General features: G+C 44.4%; 2 protein-coding genes and 1 long non-coding RNA gene across 4 annotated transcripts in view; 1 reads left to right on the forward strand and 2 right to left on the reverse strand.

Moving 5' to 3' along the window:
• The window catches only part of LOC119461041 (plexin-B), a 135,866-nt gene extending 127,266 nt beyond the window's left edge, over positions 1–8,600 (forward strand). The window contains exons 25-32 of one of the 2 annotated variants that reach the window (XM_037722220.2): positions 157–445; positions 1,035–1,188; positions 2,001–2,165; positions 2,895–3,064; positions 3,687–3,847; positions 4,110–4,398; positions 5,192–5,266; positions 5,947–8,600. In XM_037722220.2, coding sequence (XP_037578148.1) covers positions 157–445; positions 1,035–1,188; positions 2,001–2,165; positions 2,895–3,064; positions 3,687–3,847; positions 4,110–4,398; positions 5,192–5,266; positions 5,947–6,054 — 1,411 coding nt within the window. In that variant the 3' untranslated portion in view covers positions 6,055–8,600. The remainder of the gene's footprint in view (positions 1–156; positions 446–1,034; positions 1,189–2,000; positions 2,166–2,894; positions 3,065–3,686; positions 3,848–4,109; positions 4,399–5,191; positions 5,267–5,946) is intronic. The other variant, XM_049672527.1, reaches the window with a different exon arrangement.
• Positions 8,601–10,380: 1,780 nt separating this feature from the next.
• Positions 10,381–11,402, reverse strand: LOC125947552 (uncharacterized). Its single transcript, XR_007468381.1, has 3 exons — positions 11,093–11,402; positions 10,903–10,947; positions 10,381–10,420 (listed from the first exon to the last, which is right to left on the reverse strand). It is a non-coding gene; the product is annotated as an uncharacterized LOC125947552 (long non-coding RNA).
• A 6,291-nt stretch (positions 11,403–17,693) lies between these two features.
• Positions 17,694–19,496, reverse strand: LOC119462644 (uncharacterized). Its single transcript, XM_037723961.2, has 3 exons — positions 19,370–19,496; positions 18,399–18,506; positions 17,694–17,990 (listed from the first exon to the last, which is right to left on the reverse strand). Exons 1-3 carry the CDS (start codon positions 19,448–19,450, stop codon positions 17,694–17,696), a joined length of 486 nt encoding a protein of 161 aa, XP_037579889.1. The 5' UTR covers positions 19,451–19,496.
• Between the last annotated feature and the right edge of the window lie 1,692 nt (positions 19,497–21,188).

Here is a 21,188-nt window from a genome sequence, read left to right on the forward strand (position 1 = left end):
ACAGAGCAAGTGTCTTTTATTGCACTGAAGTTCGTCGTAGCCTTCGAAAATGCATAAACTAGCTCAGTTGTCTTCATTGAATATGTTTGAAGTCATTTCTAGGTAAGTGTCTGTAGTCAAACTATTGCGTTTCTTGTGCTGCTTTCCACTGTGCAGTGTGCTGAGGACATTGCTACTCCAGCTGATCGAGAAGTCCGTGAGCAGCAAGCACCCGCAGCTGATGCTTCGGAGGACTGAGTCAGTTGTCGAGAAGATGCTCACCAACTGGCTGGCACTGAGCATGTACGACTACCTGAGAGACTATGCGGGCAGCTCCCTGTTCCTCCTCTTTAGCGCCATCAAGCACCAAGTCGAGAAGGGCCCCGTGGATGCTGTCACGTACGATGCCCGTTATTCCCTCTTCGAGGCACGGCTGCTGCGGGAGCAAATTGACTATGAAGTTGTGGTGAGTGTCCACATCCGAAACTGCGCTTTCCTAGGCAATTAGACAGTATCACAAGTGCACCAAATATCAGCCGATATCACACTGGTAACTTCAGGAGGCTGAAATAGCCAAGTCAAATCTAGTCAGAGTGTAGAAACCTTAGGTGACACACTACCACTCCCCAAATCTCGGTGCTTTCATGATTTTTGCCTTCCTTGTTTGCATTCAGTCACAGAATTGTAACATTTCAGTATAGAATTACCAGTTTACCTATGCTGTTACAGCAGATCTGTGCAATGCAACACCATCAGCTACCTTTCAGGTAGCTATTTTTGGCTGGTTTGGGGTTGCTAAGGCAACGCAGCATCGCTGAATGGACACATTAAGCAAAGCAGCTTAGTAGAGCCGAGAGTAAAGGAAGGTTATTGCTCATTGCCTACCAATGCCATTGATCACTTTTCTTGGAAGAGTTCTAGCTCTGAAATTATCTATCCATTTAAGAAAGGCGTGGTGTATTAGTGTTAAGGACTTGCATAACAAGTGCAGCAATATGTTTAAAAGGCTTGCTTTTTCCATATTTTTTACACCCATCATTCTGTTTTCTTTGCAGACCATTCAGGTGATACAAGAGGACCAGGATGAGAAGATTCACTGCAGGGTCAATGACTGTGACACTATTAGCCAAGTGAAAAGCAAAATACTTGACACGCTGTACAAAAATACTCCCTTCTCTCTGAGGCCGTCCATCCACGACGTCGATCTTGGTAAGTTGCTTAAATCCAAGATATTAACTATTGTCTTACGCAACATGAAAAGAAGGAAAAGTATCCTAAGCGTAAAGGTAAAGAACATGAATGGCACAGGCTACTGCGGTATTGATAAATTAATATCAATTAATACTGAACTGTGCCAGAAAAAACATTGCATAAACAGATTCATTGACATGTTAATTCTCATATGCAAGTCGACCAAACTTCAATATACCCAATATGGATATAACGAATTATCAGATATAACAATGTAACTAAAGCATTACTTGCTAATATCAGTGTGTAATGAAAGTATGCTTGTAAAGTATATAAAAAATAATGAAGATATCTTAGTGGCAGATATGACTTTGTTATGTAATGAGTTTCAACTGTACTACAGCTCTAAAATAGATTTTAAATCAATCTTGGTAAAAATCAAACAACACAGGGCTCTTTTCTTTTTCTTGCTGCCACTGCTTCTTGTCCGACCTATAATACAGCTGCAAACGTGTACTTCTTAAACAGGATGGTATTTATTAAGAGCAATGCTGCGTTATACTTTCTTTCCATGGTAGCAAGCTGGATCTTTCTTGTGGCTAACCTCACTGCTTTTCCTTTATTTCTCTCTCTCTCTTTCAACGAGGCATACACTATGCCTGGCAAGAACAAGGGCACTTGTTTAAAAACTAAGGAATTTGAATGGCTTTTGTTGGCGTTTTATTGAAACTGTGCCAGTCATCTTGCATACTCATATCTGTCTCTTGCACTGATTTCGGCACAGCAGCTATAAAACTGTGGCCCCCCCCCCCCCCTTCTTTTTTTTGCAGAATGGCGAAATGGTAGGAGCGGTCATCTCATTTTGGCTGATGAAGACATGACTACAAAGACAGTCAATGGCTGGCGACAGATCAACACCCTGCGGCACTACAACGTTAAGGATTCTGCTGTCATGAGCCTAGTCATGAAGCAGAATGACAGCTTCAGTTCCAATTGTAAGTGCACTTTAGCAAATGTACTTACTTGCTCATGCAGTTTTTCAGAAAAGCAGCTTTTTCCACTGATGTGACGTTTTGGACTTTAAAAGAAATTGATCTCTGATCCCGTTACATTCATGCAGTCCTAGACTTTGAATCTTGGTCCAACATCAAGCTTACATCTACTATAGGTAGAGAAATAGTAAACGTAAATCTCACGCTAGCTTTAAATCTGATATGCTTACCGTAGAGTTCTGCTCTCCCCTATATTACTACAGTATGCTCGAAAGTCGTCATTGCTGTCAAAAAAAGACAGTGCTATACATCTCTGTACCTCATGTGGACTTTTGGCCATTTGAAGATTACTCATGTCTAACCTTTGCTCATGGCTGGGTACATTTCCGTGCTCGAATTAATTTTGGTTGCTAAATTGCACTTGCTTGATCTGCTAATTGCTGTGAGCAGCAATTTAGCTCTGTGTCTTTTCATTTTTGACCCTACGAACTGTCACCTTCTTTTGTCTACTGTGATTAGGAACACTTTATAGGCTCTTGGCCAGCGGTATTTTTTCCCCTCTCTCTCTTTCTGCCTGCCAAACCACATCCTTTTTTTTTTTTTTTTGTAGCCTGTGTGCCACTGTTAATTTGCTATTTATATAAAGCCTACTTCACTGGCTTTTCTAAACATTGAATATGCCTGATGTATCAGTTCCTCACCTAAGCAAGTGTACCCCAACACTCATTGCAGGCAATGTCTCGCTGAACTCCATGTCTCCCATAGTGTCTCACTGCGAGCTTGAGCAAGGCATCAAGTACTGGCATCTAGTCAAGCCAGAGGACGAGACGATTGGCCAGCCAAAGGACATCTACCACAAGGCCATTCCTGAGATCTTCCTCACCAGGCTACTTTCCACTAAGGCAAGAACTTGGCAACCCAAAATGTGCATGCAATGAGCTCGATTCTATTTGCTTTTGCCATCTATCATGCCAAAAGACTAGTTCCAGCAATAACGGTAGTGCTGCGCCATGCTAACCACTGATGAAGGTTTATAACAAGAAATTAAAAGAAATAAATTCACCCTTTCAAAATAAACTCTCAGAGTTCACGGTTATGCATGCCAAAGTTTCTTATCCCACTTCATTTGAGTCAACTGTACATAAACTTGAAGGCATCTTAATGCAAGCACTGTGCCATTATTATAGAGAGCAATTATATTGTAGCATTTTATTTTACTTCTGATGCATCATGTGCTCAGAACTTGTGTTCATTGCTTAATACCAGTTGCAAGATGTGTACATAATGGTCGATACCGAATAGAAGAACTGCACTTAGCAGATCATATTTGAGACCAATTGCTTATCTAGAAATCTAAAGCATTTAAGCAATATTAATGAAAACTGCAATAGTCTGCTTTTTGGTTTCGCTGTCTGAAAGTTGGGAGAGAGACAGAGAACAAGTGCAGGTTTTCTGAACAATTGTTCTTTGCTTACAACATTTCACATCATGGATGGTTTAACATCTCTCATATGTTTACTACAGGGCACTGTGGAGAAGTTTGTGGAAGACTTCTTCAAGACCATTTTGACTGTGAATGAAGCCCTGCCACCAGCCATCAAGTGGCTGTTTGACCTGCTCGATGAAGCTGCGCATAGACATGGTATCATTGACCCCGAGGTGCCCCATGCTTGGAAGAGTAATTGGTAAGTGATAACATTGTTTGGATTAATGTTTGGTTTCAGAGGATAAGCAAAGCATCCCAAGTGAAATTATTCATTCGAGACATACCAGTTTTAAGCATTTGCACTAAATTGTCTTCTGGAGGTTTTACAAGCAAAGAACAATTGAAAGAACAGCTTATGTGAAGTATTTGAATTTACATTTGTGCCTGCATTTACTTTTTGAGTTTGCCTTTTTGTGTTATTGTTCTGATCCCAAATTTCCCGCTTTTCCTGAAACACCCAGCCTGCCTCTACGCTTCTGGGTAAACTTCATCAAGAATCCCGACTTCATCCTGGACGTCCAGAAGAGCCCCATCGTTGACTCCTGCCTCTCGGTAATCGCCCAGACACTGATGGACGCCTGCTCTACCTCGGAGCACCGGCTCGGCAAGGACTCGCCGTCCAACAAGTTGCTCTTTGCGCGCGACATCCCCAAGTACCGGCGCAAGGTGCTGGAATTCTACCAGGGCGTTGCGCTCCAGCCCAAGGTCACAGACCAAGAGATGTGCGCCGTCATGCAAGCACTCTCCCTAGTGAGTTCACATCTTGATTGAACAGTAAATGGCCCTCGTGGCTCGTATTCTTGGCAGTGGTGATGACAATATACAGTGGAACCTTGTTGATATTATTATGCATGATATGTTTTCCGGGATATGTTTTTCCCCTTATATTCCCCTCTTATTCACGATTATGTTCGGATAATACGATTTTCGGATGATACGTTTTATTTCCCGGTTCCCATGAAGATTGTATCAACGAGATTGCACTGTATACTACATAGACAACCTCTGTACAATCCATACTTCTCTATTGCTTGGCACTGCTAGGTGTGAAATGTGCACTTCTATTTGACTAAGCGAACTAATACCCCAGTCACACAGGCCCTTTCGTGCACAGTCAAGCCCGATTGGGATCGAATTCCTATATTGCAATTGGCTCCCTTCTGCAGCTTGTGCAAAGCAGCCATTCGAGATTGAGAAATTTGATCCCGATTGAACTTGATCACGAACGAAAGTGCCCCATGTAACTGCGGTTTATATTAGCGAAGAGAAGTTATTTGATAATCAATGCTCTTCAAAGCTGAAAGCAATACCTCGGAATTCATCTTACTACATTATAGGGAGATATCGCATTATCAGACAACTGATTCTTGGGCAATGCTGTTATATTTATCAGCACTTCCCTCTCGGGTTTTCTTTGAAAGGAAGCAGTGATATTGCAGCAGTATCACTGTGCTTATCTTTATTGAAAATGCAGCGTGTATCAATATTTCTTCATTGTCTCACAGTCTGTTTCGTTGCTTTTTTTCCCCCTTTCTATGATCAGGCACATTCCTCCGAATTCGAGCCTTCCGGTGCTGTCAAAGAGCTGTATGTGTATGCTGCAAAATACAGAGAGCAGGTGAGCCACTTTCTCACTGGCACTTTGGAGATCATTGTGGGAGTGAAAGTAGAAATAATGTTTATTTTATGTTCTGTACGGAACTCAGCAGAACACGAGAAGTGATGAAAACCACTCTTTAGGCAGCTCAACAAAGCTCTCGCCACCAACTTGAACCAGAATCTGCATTAAGCCACAAACAATGCAATAAATATCTACCGTGGCAAAACAGCATGCAATTTACACATAATACCGAATGCACAAGGCATGATCACATTTGAAACAGCTATGCAAAAGATCATTTACAGTGAATATTCGAGACAGATGCAACTGTATTCCTGCATGCCCAATATAAGACTACTATGCCTTCCATTCTTGTTTTATCAGTTAAAGCCGAACAGCACGATGTTGTACGGCAATGCCTATAACTGAAATCATTCACTCAGTGGGGTTCAAAGGTGCACTACATTTACAAGATCAACTCTAGGGTCATCACCGGTGTACAGTAAAATACATGGGGATATATAAGAGTCCGATCACGGTGCTGTGAATGCACTCTGGATTGACGACAAGCTGCAGGGGATCTTTTGTTTCATTTCATTCTTGTAACACGTTCGGTCATGGCGCACAATAAGCATATGCTGTGAAAACTGCACATTCTGAGCCTTCGGCCTCTTGTTTTTTTGTTTCACCATCCGCAGGTTCTCATGGGGCTTGAAGGTGACTTGCACTGCCGGAAGCTACATTTGTCCCACAAGCTACTAAATGTGGCATGCACCCTTGAAGGTGAACAGACTTCAATGTGTTGATAGCGACCGACGCCTGCTCTATGCAACGAACGCAAGCAGAATACGAAGCAGCTTGTCAGGAAGCCAGCTACGACTACAGAACTCTGCGTGTGTCGGACGCATCAACAGTGCGTGCATGTGTGTGCGCGTGTGTGTGTGTGTGGGTATGTGCGTCCGTGTCATCGTTTCTGCGTGTATGCCCAAAACTTTCTTCACATTTATTTATGAGCTGTGAGAAGAGAGAGAAAGAGAGACTGTTTTTCCTAGAGCACACAAGAGGATTCTCCCCCTCCGCCTCTTCATCTTTGAGTCACGAGAAGAACAAGAGGATAGATTGACCAAACGCACAGGGACAGAGATCACACTTAAAACAACAAAAAATTTCGGTTCGGAAGCAGGGTGTTCTTTGGTGCTGTGCAGCACGCCACGTCGTCTGCAAGCACCGTTCTATTTATAACTACATGTGCCTCTGTGGAGAAGAAAGACACTATGGACCACTGGACGTGTGCTGCCACCTCGTGTTGTCATCTTACCGCAAGGAGTTGGCAATCGGGGGTGAATGACGATCTTGTCGGGGAGGGTGAAATACCGGGCGAGGTGCACGGTAAACACCGTGCGCACGCTGTACTTGTCGAAGCTATTTTTAAATGTGCGAACCCCATTTTACTCGTCGCAATTGAGGGCGGCGCGGGCTGCCGCAGTTGTTGTTCATCACACCCGTTTTTGTACATTTTGTATAGTAGCGCCATTTTTTGAATAGTTTGTTTGCGTGGTGAGAAGTGCCAGCCACGCGGAGAGCATGCTTGATCATTGTTTGAGACTGCCAGCATTGCCCATTCTAAGTCACACTTCAACTTTTCTTAGTTCCCGCTTTCTTTCTTTTTTTTTTTTAAAGAATGTGTGTTTTAATAATCCTGCAGCAATGCTCTTAATTGTTGGCGTGCAGATCCAGTGAGGGCAGTCTGCTCCTTCCCGAGTGTCACACAATTGGGCAGCCTCAAGTTTATTGAGTAGTTCTTCAAAAAAACCAGTTGTAAAGGCGTTTAATATATATACACTGTACCTGTTTATGGCATTACGTATCAGAGGCAAGAACTATGACTGCCCATAATTGCAGACTTCAGTGCATTAGCATTTTTTTATTATGTGCTTCATGTCCATGAGCAGACTGTCTTAAAGGTGTCCCAACAATTGGGTTTTGCAGTACGGAAATTATTTCTTGCCTTGAAAAGGAGAAAAATATATATATCTGCCACTTTCACATATGTTGTTTCAACTATCCTGAAATTTAAGGTCACATTTTTTATGCAGATTTTTTTTTTTCTGCTGGGAGTTCTCTGTGTAAATAAATGTGCTGCAGTGGTTGAATATATGAAAGGTGCTGAAGCTGTTTGTGAAGCAACACTGCTGTGAAAAAATAACGCCTATGTTTTCTTGTGGAAAAACAAACTGCGACACCTTGTGGAATAGTTGTTTTGTGTCAGTACATGTTTTGCCTGTGATACACCGATCTCGCGTAACATATTTGGTGAAAAAATCTGCATTGGAACCTCGTTCCTTTCCTAATTATGCCATTGTTACTCTCTGCTAGAGTTTTGACCTCTCTCAAGTTCAGTCACTGTCATTTTTACTCTCTGAAGAAAAACTCTGACTCGGCTATGATGCTCATGTTGAAAGGTCAAGTGCACTGCAGGGCTTGTGGTCGAAGACAGATCTAACTTATAGTTTATATTTTTCATGCACTTTTTGTTTCATAATAGCTGGATACAAATAGTTCCATAATTCTGTAAGGTTACTATTAATATTAATTTCTGGCTTGACCATTAATAACAGGGGTGGTTAGACAAACATATTCAAAGAACCACGAAATGGTTCATCATATTGTTTGAGAGCCATAGTAAAACATAGAAGTTCCAGGCTCTAATGCCACAGGCTGCCTTATGTCTACTTGTGCTCCTTGTTAAAGAACACAGGTCGAGTTTCCCAGTATGACAGATGTGCACGTTTTAAAATACAGTCAAGTGAGTGACTGCCTGATGTAATAGCCAGCCGTGAGCCACAAGCTGACCGAAGAAGAGCTGTCTGTGGCACACAGTTCATAGTCTGGCCACCCCCGACTTTAATATTCACAGATTCATGGTTCTACATTAAGTGATTTCAGTTTTTGTACATAATTCTGTTTCGAGTGCGTTCACGAGGTTTCAGTGCAGATTGTCGAAAATCAACTTGGTTGAATGGTGAGAAGGTAGTTATTTGCATGAGACAAGAAAGAAACTCTTCAGGTTATATCTAAAGGTGTGCGTTCAGCAGTTACAGTATATGGCACTGGGAGCCACCGTGGCGTTGTTTCTGTCATAGCTGTCAAGCAAAGCAGGCTTCTGCACTGTTCGCCAATTTGATTGAGGAATCAACAGCTGGTCCAACTACCTACGGTCATATTTTTGATACTGGCCCCCCTCGCCGTGAAGCTAATGAGAGACACGATGCAAAAGTGCTGTGCAGCTGAAGCGCTTTGTCGTGTAGCATGTTTCTGTGCTCTGCCAATAAAGAAAAATGCAGGTTCATAACTTGTTTTCTTTTTTTCTCTCCGTCCTTTTCACTCTGTTAAATAGTCATTCAGGAACACACACTGCCCTTTGTCACTTGCTGCGGCCCTCACAGCTAAAAGGTATGCAGTTCAAGCTCAGGACTTAACTTACACATGTACTATCAACATGAAATGTTTACAAAGTGCTGCATCTGCAAGAGAAAAAAAGTAATTATGATATTTATGCATCCCGGGATACAAACTTGCAATCTGTCGCAACATATGCAATAAAGATATCCTTCATTACCAGCAGACACAAACTACTATAGAAATCTTTTTAACAGGGAAGCTGTTTAAGCCAGCCGTAATTTCTGGTGCGTGAACGCTGTCGCTCGTAGGCGCCGATGCGTTCGGCGTCGGCAAGCGACGGCGTTCTTGGCATGCCACAAACGCAGGCAGGCTAACCAAGGCTGGCATAGTGCCAAGAACACTCCTGCTTGTCGACGCCGAACGCGTTGGAGGCGAGCCGCCCAATATCAATCGGCCAGCTTTGCTGTGTCTTGAGCTTTGGGTGGCCTAGTGCAAGCTTTCGCTGTTTTTTTTTTTGTGGAACCTGTGTTTCGTAAACTTTGATGCTGTTAGTATGTCAGCAATATAGAAAGCCTGCACAAGGACATGTATTTCCTCACAAAAAGAAATAACTTATTTAATATATGCACTAAAAATTGTGTTTCTTGCAAAACACAAGTAAACATACCACTTTTTAACATACCCTCCTTTCTGTGCTGCTTATTTCATGTTTACCTGTACAAAAAAGTAAGCTTCCGTTAATTCGACTTCGATTAGTTTTCCTTTTTGGTCAATTCTCTCTCGACCCAAGCTCTCAACCAGCGTCCACACATTTCCCTACATGGGCAGTAGGAAATATTGGAGGGTCAGCTGTCCCTGTGCCAAACTGATAACAAATCACTTGGCCTTTAGGAGCATCCTCAAGTTCACTGACTGCGGAGGACACATTAATTTATTCATTCGTTTCTGATAGTGCCCATGAACAGTTGGAGGCCTTGAAAAAGTCCTAGCAGCAGACACTTACTTCATCATTATTATTCTGAGCTAACAATTGGTGCTCAATTAAGGAGCCCCACTCAGTGGGAAATGCATTTGCTTTCTGATGCTACTTTTGCTGTGGTTCATCAAACGCCGCTGTAAGATGATGCTTATTCTCAGGAGCTCCTATACATATAAATACATGGGAACAGGGAAATCGTCTTGTTCGGCATCCAGCTACACCGATTTTGATAAATATTAAATTCATTTAACGGAAAAAAAGTTATAAGATCTATAGTGACTGCGTAGTACGTTAGGGATCGGAATTTCTATTTAAGCCTTCAATTTTTTTACAAAAACTGTTGAGAACTGCTGAAAAAAGTGCAAGTGCAATGTTTTATATTCTGTAACTAAGTAACTTGTGCATCATAATTCTGTAAACTTTACCTATAGCTATTAAAACATCTTACGACAAAGGCACAGAAAGCCAGGGTACATGACTACTCAAAGTACTTGGAAGCCGCTGCATTTAACAGTCGTGCATATCTTTTGTTAAAAGTGCTGGCAAGTAAAACTTCTCGTAGCTTTAGATTGTCTTCTAATAATAACTACTGAAACAAGTGTGTCGAATAGTAACTTATTTACTGAAACATCAATTAGTGCTAATCCGACACTGTCAGGCTCTGCTGAAGCAATACTTGCCAAGGGCAAGATGTGCATTTATGTTGTAGGTTTGGAGAATGTAAATGTGTAACTTACTTGCAGCATGTAATGGCACTGACTCGGCACTGTTGGGTACTGCTGTGGCAGCCCCTGTAAAGGACAAGACGCAGATAAACTTTGCAGATTTGTACAGAGTAATTTTGATGGCAACTTGCTGCTGCGTTTATCAGGTACCTAGACACTGCCAGGTACCAGTGTGGTGGAAGCTACATAACCAATTAGACAGTCATTCATTGGTTATATCTAAAATGTGGACTTTACTCATCTGAAGCTGATGCTGTGCACATTTTAATCATTACTTAGAAAATCTCAAGCACGTACAACTGCAATCAGTAATGATGATTAACACACATTTACGCTTTCATCCTGGCGAAGGCGACCAGATATATACATGCTGCTACTTCCTGCCTGAACCCCGTAGCGCAATAACAAAGTTCACACATTTAACCAAACAGACCCTCATTGAAACCAAGTGCTTCTGCTTGATTAAAATTTTTCTCGTATGCTACACACCATTGATCTTAAGATTGTGCGAATAACACACACAAATCTCAAGACAAAACACTTCTTACCAGCAGCGCCTACATTGGGGGCTGTTGCTGCAAGACTGGCAGCATCTGCACGAGAAAAAAAAAATGTATACTCAGCGACGATGCACTTTAAATCAGGTCCTCACATTCATTTTTTGATAACCTCAAACTCGGGATCATACATGCAGTTACACTTATGATTTATATCACTGTCATAAAAAATGTCCCATACCTTGTCTTCTCGAGGCCCGTTGCTGTCGAGGAAGAACGCCTCCGCACGCCGGCTGGTACGTGAATATACTCGGCACATAGTCCGGATCCGATGGCACTCGCGACGGCTCTCCTGCGGTAAACAAATTGATCTCCTCGCCCACTTTGCTCTACTGTGGAGTGCCTTCCTTGAAACCCTGGCCAACACAGGTAAGCGACTTGTCAGAGCGAAAAACACCTGCTACCGCCGGCGTGTTGCAGAATAAACCGACAGCCATTTGAAGTTTCAGCAACGGCCTAGGAGCGATCAGTTGATGTGTTAGCTAGAAACTTGTCGATTATGCCAGCGTTATCGAAATCGCACAAATGTGGTATAGCCTTTGAGAAAAAAAAAAAATGCCGCACATCGGTGCTGTCACAACGAAGAGCATTACGCAACAGTTCGCGTGCGAAAACAAAGCAAGGACAAACATACGTACCTTTGTAGAAGTGGTTGCTGCAGATTCGTGCGTTCTTCGACGGCTTCCACGGTGTCCCATCATGGTTGACGCAGCGTACTGCAGCGATCCATCTTTTTCGAAGTTGTTTGTGGAACTTCTCCGTAGGGAATCGACAATCTTTTCCAACACTACGCCGGTTTGTGCAACCTACAGCAGAGCAACTGTCCTGCATGAGGCTCGTCGCAAACGCTGAGCCTCTCGCTTCAGCGTTCGTTCACGGAGACGATTTCGTCGACAAAACGGCTTCGAATCTACCCCACGAACTGGTTAAGTGCCCCGTACACACTGAAAATGTCCCTCAAGCTCAGCGCCGTTGTCAGATGGTAGCAGTACAGCATGGAGGATCATACACCCGCCTCGCACACATGGAGGAAGGGAAACGAAATTGGCGGCGCAGCTTGGCTGCAGCTGGGAACGAGGGTACGCGCATGCGCATAGCTGAATAGGAAGAAGGTCCATTGGTGTATTATGCATTGTATTTGTGAGTCTTCTACAAAACCCTCGTAACCGTTGTAACAATCTCACGTAGGCGTAAACTCATACTTCAAATTTTGCCGCTTCAGATGCTATCACAGTTTACAGAAATGTGATATCTGCTTTTGGTGCAGAGGTACGGATTTGTAGACTTCGTGCTTCAAATTTTATTGCGATAGCAATAGACCGATCCCACCGGCCAGTTTCACGACGCCACCGCTGCCGCGGTGCATGCTGGTACTTGTAGTCATCCGGCCGCTCCAGCCGCCCGGAGTGCCTGTGCGTCCTGTTTCCGAACGCTTTTTGGAAATTTTTATGGTTCGTGTTGAGCCATCGTGCGATGGGAGGATTGACCTGTACGTTCCTGGGTGCTACAACAACCACACAAGGGACAAAGGCTTCGGATTCTATGTGTTTTCTAAAGAGCGAAAGCTTCGAGAGACGTGGATCCAACGGATTAATAGGTGGTACTGGTAATACACAGCGCGAGAAAAAGCACGGGGACGAATAGCGGCCGCATTTCGATGGGGGCAAAATGCTAAAACATCCGTGTACTTAGATTTCCCGGAATTTATAGATTTGTCGATTATCGATTAGCTATTGATTGACTATCGATTACCTATCGCAAGTTATTGGCCACGTATTTGGGCTAGACTAAGCATTACCAAGTCATCCCCAGCACTTCCCGAAATTTATTGATTATTGATCGATTATCGATTAGCTATTGATTGCTTATCGCAAGGTATTGGCCACGTATGTGGGCTAATCTAAGCACTACCAAGTCATCCCGAACATTTTCCGGAATTTATTGATTATTGATTGATTATCAATTAGCTGTTGATTGGCTATCACAAGGTATTGTCCGCGTATTTGGGCTAGGCTAAGCACTACCAAGTCATCCCCAGCATTCCCTGAAATTTATTGATTATTGATCGATTAACTATTGATTGCTTATCGCAAGGTATTGGCCACGTAATTGGGCTAGGCTAAGAACTACCAAGTCATCCCCAGCATTTCCGGAATTTATTGATTATTGATCGACAATCGATTAGCTATTGACTGGCTATCGATTGGTTATCGCAAGGTATTGGCTACATATTTGGGCTAGGCTAAGCACTACCAAGTCATCCCCAGCATTCCCTGAAATTTATTGATTATTGATCGATTAACTATTGATTGCTTATCGCAAGGTATTGGCCACGTAATTGGGCTAGGCTAAGAACTACCACCAAGTCATCCCCAGCATTTCCGGAATTTATTGATTATTGATCGACAATCGATTAGCTATTGACTGGCTATCGATTGGTTATCGCAAGGTATTGGCTACATATTTGGGCTAGGCTAAGCACTACCACGTCATCCCCAGAATTTCAGGAATTTATGATTATTGATCAATTATCGATTAGCAATTGATTGGCTATCGATGAGTTCGCGATCATTGGCTATTGGCGTTTTTTGTGTTAAAAACGCCGCCTAGCTTACCCAAGAACTTCTAGATATCGCTGTTACCGAAGTCTGCAAGTCGTGCGCGAAACCCCTGTAGGTAAACATCATTAGGGCACGAAGGTTTCGGCGCCGCATTTCAAACCTGTCTCCAACAGGTATACAAATCCCATTATGTCCGTCGCTAAGCAAACATAATGTTGCAGTCACCGAGATGCACGTGTGCAAAAACAGTAGCGCGAAACGACCGCGTACAACAAACAGCATATACAACATACAAAGCTTGAACAAATGCGACACTCAACGCGTAATCATCGGGTAACAACCGAAATGAAAGAGCAGCAGGCACTTTTCAACGTTCGCCTCGCATGCTACAATGAACAGCCGATGTCATTTCCTAAAATACATGAATTTTTCTCGGTGGTGGAGTCGCAGAGATGTCTGCGAAGCTCGTGCGCTGTACTCAACGAGCGCGGAGAGCGGTTACAGTGGCTGTACCGCGGTGGTGTGGGTGACCAGTTGACTACAACCAAGATGGTGACAGTGCTACTTCCGGAAAACCGGCGCATGCGCAAATCGGTCGGTGGGATCGGTCTATTATATGGACACTTCAACCGGATTTCTGCCGTCGGCGTCGCCGTTGCCGTCGCCGTCGCCGTGAGGTTCCCTATAGATAAAATCTTCGCCGCGCGCCGTATGCCCGAGCGGAAGCGTGCGGGGACGCGCGCTATCACGGAGTGCGAACGCACTCAATCTCCCACGCGCAAGCAAGGAAGCGGGAAGCCAGCGCCGGAGGGAGCGGGGGGGGGGGGGGGGGGGGGGCACTTCTACTCTGCCAACAACCACGCTCGTCGCTCGCTCGCACCGTCGCTTATCTCCACACGGCTCTGACCTTTATGCGCCGTGCATTCGCCGCTCAGTTTCCGTTGAAGCGATAGACCGCACGTACCTTCGCCCGTCGCTGCGGCGTATGCGCTTGCTGGCAGCGTTTTGACAGTCGTTGTCTGCAGTCATTCAGTGTGATCTATTCATGTTTGTTTGTGCGCGCTCACACCACGCTTGTTCAATCAGTTAGTAGTAGTCGGGCCACATTTTCCAACGCACGCTACACATGCAATGCTGCCCGGGTCGGCAGTGCAGCGCTACAGGTGTGTCCCTTCGCACGCGCTGCCCACGGGAAGCGCTTCTCATCAACACCACCGTTTCACACGCGCCTTCTCGTGGTCATCGAGTCTCTCTTCATGTCGGTCTACTTACGCCGCAGCACACCTGCTTACTTAATCAGCTCATGTTTACTACAATTCATATTGCTACCAAAGCCGCTCACCTTACTTCGTATGACATTGCTGTGTTGCTATCGCATTCATTGCTTCGCCCTTAGGGCGAAACTGTGACATTTTTGACACTTATTAATTTTCGACTTTTTTTGTAAACATACGAGGTTCTCAATCAAAATTATGCTTCCTACAGTTGCTAGAGCCTTTTTCTGCCTCAAATGCAACAAATTTCATTCAAATCAGTACAGCGGTTTGTCTCGTTATGCGAGCTGCTTTTTACATGTAGTTGGCCCCGAGCTAAAGCTTCTCACAAAGGGACACTGCTAAGTCAAGATGCGATAATATACGTCTCCAGTACCACAATCTTTAATCGTACCGTGAGAGCAGTCATGGTAAACCAGAGAGGACGTAAAAGCGAAAGACAATCTTGCAGTATTCGCGCTAATGATCGATCCTAGTGACGTCATGACATTTCATGACAGCTCACCTCTGCTCGGAAAAGGAGTATTACAGCATGCTATCAGACTCGGCTAGCCTTTTCGCATTTTTTAAAATAAAAACAGCCCGGACATACGGAAGCCGCAAAACTCTACGTCGAAAATACCTTCAAATCCATGAGCATTACTATTAAAGGGATACTGAGAAAAAATTTGTATCCTTTTATTTTTATTCAGATAGTGCTAGACCTCCTAACTATAAAGTTGTGCCAGAATTCCTTGAACGCGCGAAAATCACCAATTATATCCATCCTCTTACAATGTGACCATTTCAAAAAGCGCGCCAGATGGAGCGTGGCTTCTTGGCCCGTAGGGTTTGTTTACAAATAATCTCTGCACGTCAAGGAAATCAGAGGTAGTGCGTGGTCACAAACAGTCGACGCACTCGACGGTCAGCCTGGTCCAGTTCTCGCAAAGTCGCATACAGCTCAACCCTCGTTATAGCGAAAAGTGATATAACGAAATAGTGGATATAGCGAAGGGAGGGAAATTTGCCACAAAATACAGAGATCAAATAATCGTCGCAATAATCTTGCTTTAAAGAAGTAAAATTGTCCTGCCAATGGATATGTCGAACTAGATTGGTCCCCGAAACAACAAAAACTCCACTGCGTTTTACCGGCAAATGCGAGAGAAATGCGTTACCATTACGTCACACCTCTTTGAGAACCCGGCTCTATGATTTAAACTGCGTTCACCACATTGCAGTGTTCAGAAGCTTACTCTACATACGCGCTGCCTTTTCGTGGAGCGAAGTGCAACTGACGGTGGTCCGGAGCAGACCACCATCCTTGGGTGTTTCAGCGAACACTTTCAAAAATTCTTAAGCCTATGGCAGATAGCACAATTCTAGTTCATGAGCTGGTCTACTCGAAGAGGCGGACATTACTTGCACAAGGAATTGAAATGCGTAATCGAATAATTAACAAAACTTTACTAATTAAGTTTTTAACTAATTACCTGATGACCCATATTGCAATTTACAAATTGTAGCCGTGGAGTTCGCCACACGGATCCACTTTGAATTAATTCTCAGGCCGACACCAGTTACGAGATATTAATTCCCGAACTTTGCGGAGAAATGCATTGGCGTTCCAGTTAGTTTCTTAACAGAAGGTCGCTTTATGCATTGAAGCACAAAATTAACTGGAACGCCAATGCATTTCTCCGCAAAGTTCGGGAATTAATATCTCGAAACTGGTGTCGTCCTGAGAATTAATTCTAAGTGGATCCGTCTGGCGAACTCCACGGTTACAATTTGTAAATTACAATATGGGCCATCAGGTAATTACTTAAAAACCTAATTAGTAATTTTTGTTAATTATTCGACTATGCCTTTCAATTTCTTGTGCAAGTGATGTCCGCCGCTTCGAGTAGAACAGCTCATGAACTAGAATTGGGCTATCTGCCACAGGCAGCCTTAAATAAATTTTGAAAGTGTTCGCTGAAACACCCAGCCTGTATATATATATATATATATATATATATATATATATATATATATATATATATATATATACCCACACTTCTAAGCTCTCGCATTCCATCTCTACTTCTACTACGTGACCGGCTTCCGACACTACAAGACATATACTTGTTTACCACTTCGACGCTCTTAATGCTAACGCATTAAAAATACACTTTGTTCGCGTAGCAGCGTGCGAGCTGTTTTCTTCGACCGCGTCACCGTTACGCCGGTTTCACAGCCAAGTGGAAAGAGGAAATGAAATGCCATCACATTGGAACCAAAGGCAGCTATTGTAAAAGCAGTCACGTCAGGTGCTAAGAAGTCGTGTGTTGCACACACCGCTGATTCCTTTTGCTATTTTACGAAAGTTTCACGGCATACCTGGCCGTGTAGCGGTTCCACGGGCCGCGAAGTCTTCCTCTTCTATGCATGTTTAATCTTGTGCACCCTTATTGGACGTAGATTGCAACAAATGGCAATAATTGATATAACGATGTATTAGATATAACGAGGAATTTCGGCGGCCCCTTAAACTTCGCTATAACGGGGTTTTACTGTAAACCATTCTTTCCTCTCTCAGTCTGCGCTTCTCCACATTCCTGACGGAATAAGATTAATTTGTCCCCTGCTGTCACTATGTCAGAACGCGCAGCGCCCTTCGTCTTTCTCACCATCTTTCTCACATTAGCCCGTCGTCTTAAGCTTTCGACGAGGCGATGACAATGGGGCTTTGACTTCTGCACCAACCCATGCATCAGTGGCATCAGTGATGCCGCGCGACTCGGAAGTCGGAATACGCAACTGTCGCGCGACGGCCGCTTCCTGAAGCGACGAGTGATGCGCATGGCACGCAAAATTATAAGACCAGTCGTTCAATAAATGTATTGTTATTATCTAGAAATGCGTTTATGGGAACGGATTAAAAACGTCTCCCGCAGTGATGAGGTCGGCTGCATATATATAACTAGTCTACGTTGAGCACGAACATGATGGCTTGATCCGTGCCGTTGAAAGCGTCGTCCTTGCTGTCGCCAGTGTCCGACCAGGTACCCGGGTCATCGTGCATCGTGGTGGAGCTGTAATTTGGTCCTCCATCCAGCTTGTTGGATCCCAGTGAGAGCGCCTGCTTGTGGCTGCGCATGTGCCCTATGGCCAGCGCGATGAGCGCCCCCACCACGGTCGCCACGAAGCCGGCCAGGGCGAGGGAAGTCCAGCTGCACTCGAGCCCTAGCTTGCGCTCGGTGCGCTGTTCGTTCGACGACTGGTGTTATACATGGGAAGGGAGAAAAGGGACGCTTATAGATGGACGGAAGCAAGCGATGATTTCGTCAGCGACACATATATATCCTTGTCGAAGAGAGCCGCATGGCTAATAAGGCCCTCTGTCAACCCGCTCTGTTCAAGAAAATTATATATATGTAATTAGGCGGAATGCAAAACATAATCTGAGTATCTCCAGGCCACGGCAAGCATATAACATTGGTTCGATCTGTCCAGCTACGTGACATTTGCATATTTTTAAATCTTGTTGCACGATGGTTGGGACTCCCTGGTATATACGTTTCTAACACCAATGCAACGGTCCCCAAACTGCTGCTTTGCAATCAACTGCTCATGGTGATCAAGGGAAGGAATATCCGGAGATATTAAAATTGAGTGGGGTGCTTACATCCTCAGTGCTGGAGTAATGGGTGATTTGGGAGAGGTGAAAGGTACGGTCGGTGCGGTCCCCTTGAGGAGCATCTGGGCTTTCGTCTTCCCGAAGCGGTGGCTCGACCTGCGCATATGTACAGCGGACGCTTGGTGTGATGAAGAACCATAATTTTTGAGGCAAACTTATCACGACGGAAGGTTGCAATGCACACGAGTGAAAACAACGCAGTGATATGTTCGCAATCACCGTGCGACTTGATCATTAGACTAAGTAACCCGTACCATGTGAACGATTTATACGCCGCAATCGCGGCAGAAACAACTTCCAAAAGTGTAGTTGCAAGCCAAACCAACTATTCCGTACTTCAGCCGTGATTACAGCGCGCGGCCATACATAGTGCGAAATATAGTCGCATCGGTGTGCTGAAAATACGCCGGACGTACGTTGTTCGTGTGTCACGTATTCGACCATGGTGTCCAGGGTGGCTGCAGCCTCGGGGGGAAAGAAAAGAAAAAAAGGAGGGGGCGGGGTGTGAGGCTTTCTGCATGTTCTGTATGGTCAACGCTGAAGTTCTTTGCCCCTCCCTGGATTCCTCCAGCGCCCCCCCCCCCCCCCCCTAAGAAGGTTATCATTAAACCAATGCCTGCAGTTACCTCAAGGCAGGCCCGTAGCACCCTCCCCCCCCCCCCCCCCTCACCGAAAGAACTTCCTGGCTACGGGCCTGCCTCAAGGTAAAAGTAACAACATAAAGACATCTGTCAGTTATTCAACACCTTTACTCAATATAGCGAACAGCAGTCATCACCGCAGTCTAAATCTGTGTCCACTGTAGCTAGGACGGAAGGTCAGCGATCTCCAACTCTTGCCTTGCGTTAGCCTATTCGTATATCGCATCGTATCGTATCGTATATGCCCGCAAATTTCCTAATCCCATCACACCACCCGATTAGGTGCAGGTGTCGGTGGTCCTCAGCTGCACATCTTACGTGCTTATCGTCGGGGCCTTCCATGTCCGATGACTTGCCACCAACGCTGCCTCCTCCGCCATCTTTCAGCTCCGTTGTCATAGCACCGGTAGGCCACGGCGAGGCAAAGGATTGACGTCCTGAAGTACTTCTTATTTCTTGTCCTCGTTCGGATCCTGTGCGATGCAGCGCCAGTCCGCGAGGGCACTTCGTCTTCTTCTCTCACTAGTAGTCGAACAAGGTACGTGTCAGGCTGGAGCCAGCGTGTCAACAAAGGGGGGGTGACTAATGTGCGAAAAGCCTGAGTGACGCACAGTCGGGAGCAATAGTCTAGAAACCCCGGCATCAGCCAAGGACACAAATTTCTTCTAGTACAGCCGCAACGTGGAATATTGCCTTAATACAGTACATTGGTGGAACATTGGCTCACGTAGATTGTGCAACTTGATTTCATTCTGCATGCCTAGGTAGTGAAAAAAAAAAAAAAACGTTTTTTTTTTTTTTTTTTTTTTCGCGACATCTGTGGTCTTCAGAATTTTGCTCGCGACTGTGCGTGCCTCTAACCTGCTACTTCACTCTGGGGAAGGGGCTTGGGGCAACGACAGAGACAGGGTATGGAAAGGAAAGATGCGGGTATACGGTGAAGCTGATAATGAGAGGTGCACAGTCTCTACTGGATTCTTTGCAACGACAAGGGTCCTGTCTTCCGCCAGCGCAGGGTAGCAAACCAGAATCTTTTTCGGTTAACTCCCCTGCCTTTCCCACCCCATTTCTCTCTCTCACATACACACAAGATGGTCTAAACGTTGGCTTCAGCCTGAGGTATATCTGATATCCCTTAATTTCTTCATCACAGCTGATCATTTCAAGTCTCCGTCCTCCTACGAACCTCTGCCTTGTTTGGCCTTCTCTCACGAATATACTAACGGGGAGGCACCTTATACAGTATAGTGGTAGTAGTAGCTATATTAGTCTGGGAGATTGTCCAGAAATCGGATATAAATTAGAGGGTGTACAGATTAATAAAAAGTTGATATCGAGTCAAGCTGATATCAAAAGAAAATGAACCGGAGAAAATGTAATCATGAAAATAAAAGAATAAAAAGAATGTATTCAGCAAGCATAAAAGCTTGCATTGTCAATATACTGATCATGATAAAATATGAGCTGGTATGTATCACTATGATTTAGACAATGCAACTTGAAAACTTCTTGTTTCTTTTTTTATTGTTTTTTATTGTTTCTTTTTCTTTATTTTTTTGTCAACGCATTACTGGGTTACATTAATGTCAACACATTACTCTCCTTCTCGCTCACTTTCTCTCATTATTTTTTTGTCCCTGGTATGTGCCATTGAGATTGGACCCTTTCTGCACTATCGCCAGGATCGGCCCACTTTTCAGCGTGACACCACCACCACCACGGATCCACTCCTCGAAGCTGGCCACTGCAATCGTTTTGACGTTATTTGACGTGCAAAGTTGGATCACGTGATTCCACCTTGCTCCGACAAAGGAAAGTGGACGGTTGGATCGCGTTTTTTAACCGTGGTCTACTAGTGTTTTTCCCTTGGAACAGCGTTGTTTTGCGCTCACTTCATGTGCACGGACACCTATAGAGACTGCTGCTCCGTACCGCAGTGCGCTACGTACGCGAAGGCACAGGGCGTGAGCTTTCACTTTTAACCAAAAAGAAGAAGAAGAAGAAGAAGAAACTGCGCGACGCATGGCTGATAAAGCTTTGAATAGGTAAGGAACCGAGCTCATATTCACGTGTTTGCAGCAAGCACTTCCGCAAAGAAGACTTTGTGTACGGACTCGGAACGCAAATGTTCGGTGAG

The sequence above is a fragment of the Dermacentor silvarum genome, chromosome 8 (assembly GCF_013339745.2).
Source record: "Dermacentor silvarum isolate Dsil-2018 chromosome 8, BIME_Dsil_1.4, whole genome shotgun sequence".
NCBI lineage: Eukaryota > Metazoa > Arthropoda > Arachnida > Ixodida > Ixodidae > Dermacentor > Dermacentor silvarum.

Bases quoted from the DNA above. Each gene is read 5' to 3' on its own strand.
- LOC119462644 (XM_037723961.2), bottom strand. From the start codon at position 19,450: ATGACAACGGAGCTGAAAGATGGCGGAGGAGGCAGCGTTGGTGGCAAG. The intron at 18,507-19,369 runs GTAAGATGTGCA...ACATATGCGCAG, and splicing joins AAGGCCCCGACGATAAGCAC to GTCGAGCCACCGCTTCGGGA. The intron at 17,991-18,398 runs GTAAGCACCCCA...GTATAACACCAG, and splicing joins ATTACTCCAGCACTGAGGAT to TCGTCGAACGAACAGCGCAC.